General features: G+C 37.3%; 1 protein-coding gene across 4 annotated transcripts in view; it reads right to left on the bottom strand.

Annotated features, from left to right (window-relative positions):
* Positions 1 to 1,241: 1,241 nt before the first annotated feature.
* The window catches only part of PDE3B (phosphodiesterase 3B), a 170,472-nt gene continuing 168,229 nt past the window's right edge, over positions 1,242 to 3,484 (bottom strand). For 2 of the 4 annotated variants that reach the window (XM_028501550.1, XM_028501551.2), the window contains exons 15-16: positions 3,071 to 3,326; positions 1,242 to 1,847 (exon numbers count right to left, since the gene is read on the bottom strand). In XM_028501550.1, coding sequence (XP_028357351.1) covers positions 1,633 to 1,847; positions 3,071 to 3,326 — 471 coding nt within the window. In that variant the 3' untranslated portion in view covers positions 1,242 to 1,632. Of the gene's footprint in view, positions 1,848 to 2,292; positions 2,411 to 3,070; positions 3,327 to 3,484 lie in introns of those variants that run through there. The other 2 variants (XM_055091698.1, XM_028501552.1) reach the window with 2 other exon arrangements.

The raw sequence follows: 3,484 nt of genomic DNA, 5'->3' as shown, positions 1-3,484 counted from the left end.
GGAAAATATTGGTCTACCATCTTGCTATCATTCTGGCTGCACTTTATATCTTCAAAAAAATTTTCACTACTAGGGTATATATCTGGACCCTAACAAGTTTATAAACATTGTAAATATGGCCCATTTTCTTTGTAATTATCTTAATGTGCTTTTGTGTAAAATGATTTACTAAAATATTTAGTTTTTTTAAATATAAAAATTAAATAAGTACTCCCATCATTTACTTTATCTCAGAAATTAGACTTGCAGTTGAGCTCTAGAAGTATTGAGTAGTTATAGGTCATTTCATGTAGTCTCAAGGCAGAAGGAAACTAACAGAAAGATGAGCATCAGTTTTACAGTAACAACACCCAAGATATGGATCTAAAGATTAAGCACATATTCAATTATTTATTCAATGTATGTGACCTTTAGAGCTCACGCTATTTCATTTGTTCTTTATCTTTGATAGGATTAATTGCATTTGATTTTTGTATTAAGGCGAAAGACAGACATCTCCTTTTGCTTGGCTTTAATTAGTCTCAAATTTAAGAAGAGAGAATAATGCTCATTTCATAAAAGGTTAACATCGATATTAGGACAGTTTTTTTTCTTCTGACAAATCTGTGCTGTGTTTATATTAAAATAAATGTTTAAAAATACTAATCCTGAGCAAGAGTTAAAATAAGAACAGTTTTGACTAAAGAATAAAATTCCTTCATTGTTAAACCTAAACAGCTTTAAAATTCAACCATGGGATATAAAGTCAGTAAGACTGGAATTCAGACTTCTGATGTCCACGGCAAACCTGAATGCTCTGAGCAGAAGGAACACACACATAGTAGATTTAAAAAAAAAACAGTAAAAAGCATCAAAAATTGATGCACCTGGATTTTGTTAAATATAACAAAGGTTACTCAGTCCTTCATGGATAAACCTAGCTGGAGAACAGCACTGAACAGATCCCTCAGAAAGGCAACGCTGGATTTCTTTTTTTTAGATAGGCACAGACTTTCCCCCCCAAACATTCAAAGGCATAAAAGACACATTTGGAAGTACAATATGAACCCTGTTTTTTGGTGGGGTTTTTTGGTTTTTGTTTTTGGGGTTTTTTTCAGCTGCGCTGCTCAGCTTGCAGGATCTTAGTTCCCTGATGAGGAATTGAACTCTACTAGGGATTCATGGCAGTGAAAGTTCCGAGTCCTAACCACTGGACCGCCAGGGAATTCCCATTTTTTGTTGTTGTTTTGTTGTTGTTTTTCAATCCTGTCTTCAAGAAAGGAAAAAGTTCTGGCCACTTAGGAAACTAAAGTGAGTCACTTGAGTTTTTAGTTATAGCTCCCCACTCATGAAAAATAAGAGCCTTCTAGCCAGCAAAGCAGTATTATGACAAAGTATTAATATTTATACACCAGTAAAGGCATTAAGTAAGGGCTTGGCAACACAAGTCAACTGAAACCAAGCTCTAAGGATACTTTTAGTCTGTGTGGTGAAAGTGCATGGGAGTGGGAAACTGCCAGCACAGCAGGGATCCTCACAGAGTCAGGGCCTGTCCACCTAGGTGCAGTCGGTTCCAAGTCAGCGTGGTGAGCACTAGGCAATGACATCGACACTGAGCACGGCCCTTGGGGCTTCTTCAGTATGGCTTTTCTTTTATTCCAACTGTCTCTCTTCCTCTTCATCTGCTTCTTCAATGACCTGAATCTCGTCTCCTTGAGGTAAGGAAGAATTCTCCACCTGCAGTTTATTCCCATCAGCTTTACATTTCTCTTCTTCCTCTATGATTTCCTTCCATATCTTGTGGTTTTCGGTGAGATGGTGCATTAGCTGACAAAATATTCGCCGTCTGCCTTTCCTTCTTTGTGGTTCTGTGAAATTTAACACACGTGTATTCTAATCATAGCAATATGATTCAATCATTCAGTAAATATCTGAGTGCCTGATATATTCCAGGCATTTATGTAAGCACTGGGGTTATAGTTATAATAAGATTAAAGTAATCCTTGCACCATGGGGCTCTCTTTCTAGTGGGAAGACCAAGATAAGCAAAGAAGCAAGACACTTGTGTGTTCCATGGTGTTAAGTGTTACTGGATAAAAATAAAGTAGAGAGGGGATTAGGGAAGATGGGGTGGGGTGGGAGTTTCAAGGAGAAGGGAGGATGGTACTGAAATTTCAAATGATAAATAACAATCAAAGTTAAAAACCATCCTTTTTAGGGATTTTTTTTAATGTATTGAATTAAACACAATTACCAAAATTTTGGTGAGTACAAATAATTTTTAGAAGCCAGTCAACTTTCCCAAGATGACATCAGATGGTAATGCCGTAAGATTACTCTTCACTATGCTACTCCTGAATACAAGGTAGGGTGGGGGAAGTACTTTGTTATCTTGTTCCAAGCTGTCTTATCTGTTCTGATTTATAGCATGCTTGGGAAACAAACAAAAAAATAATTAGCTAGATATAATTTAAATCCTACTTTAAAGAGCAAATAACTGATTTCATTTTTAGTTACAAAGATGACAGATGTCTTTTTCATTTTCCATTTATACTCACTGATTTATATAGAAAAACTATGCATTACGGTTTGGTAGTTCAAAGCCATAAGGCCACAAAACTTGGTTTTCCTCTTAGAGTCAGAGAATGTGTATTTTCCTCCTCTCCCAACTGTGTTGAATGAACTATTTCCCAAGTCTATATGAAGGGCATGTTAACAGGGGAGGGTGGTGTGAAGAAGGGTTAGGCAAAGGAGGACTAGCCACTAGGACCAGCCACCTCACATAAGTTCAGATTTGGCGACAGCCCCATCATGTGTGCACAGGTAGAGACTGCTGAAGAGCAGTGGCTGGAGGACAGCACTTCCAGAGATGCTACTTTAACTAAGAATGCTTGTTGTGTGACAGCATTTGCATGGTACCCAAGCAGCAGTAACTCAAAAGGAGACTAATCAGGCTGAACATTTAGATAGTACTTACTTAAGATATAACTACTGAATCTGTATCTTAAAAACAATTATTCAAATCCAAATTAAATGGACATTTGCAGTTAATTAATAACATTAAAGAAATGATAGTATCCTTATATCTTACTAGGATTTAGGTTGTCTTCTATTTCTTCATCCTCTGTATCTAATTCTTCACCATCTTCTTCATCATAACAACTTTCAGTATCATCATCCTCTTCTGCTTCTATCCACTGACCCGGTAGCAGACCAGCAGCATCATAGGAGTTACACAGGGGACCCACTATGTGAGTGATAAAAGATTCCTGGAGTTTTGCTAGTTGAGGAGAAGAACGATCCATGAAGGGACTGACGGGCAAACCAAGATTTGCTTCTTCATCTCCCTGATCATATTAAAAAGAAAAGTATACCTTTAACTGTTGAAAGAACAACCACTGAGCTTTGTTAAAATTATCTTGAGGGTTTTTTTTTTTTTTTTTTTTTTTTTTTTGTGGTATGCGGGCCTCCCTTTGCTGTGGCCTCTCCCGTCGCGGGGCACAGG

The sequence above is a fragment of the Physeter macrocephalus genome, chromosome 16 (genome assembly GCF_002837175.3).
Source record: "Physeter macrocephalus isolate SW-GA chromosome 16, ASM283717v5, whole genome shotgun sequence".
NCBI classification, from domain to species: domain Eukaryota; kingdom Metazoa; phylum Chordata; class Mammalia; order Artiodactyla; family Physeteridae; genus Physeter; species Physeter macrocephalus.
Note: the sequence above shows the minus strand (reverse complement) of the source record. Positions and strands in the feature narration are given on the sequence as shown.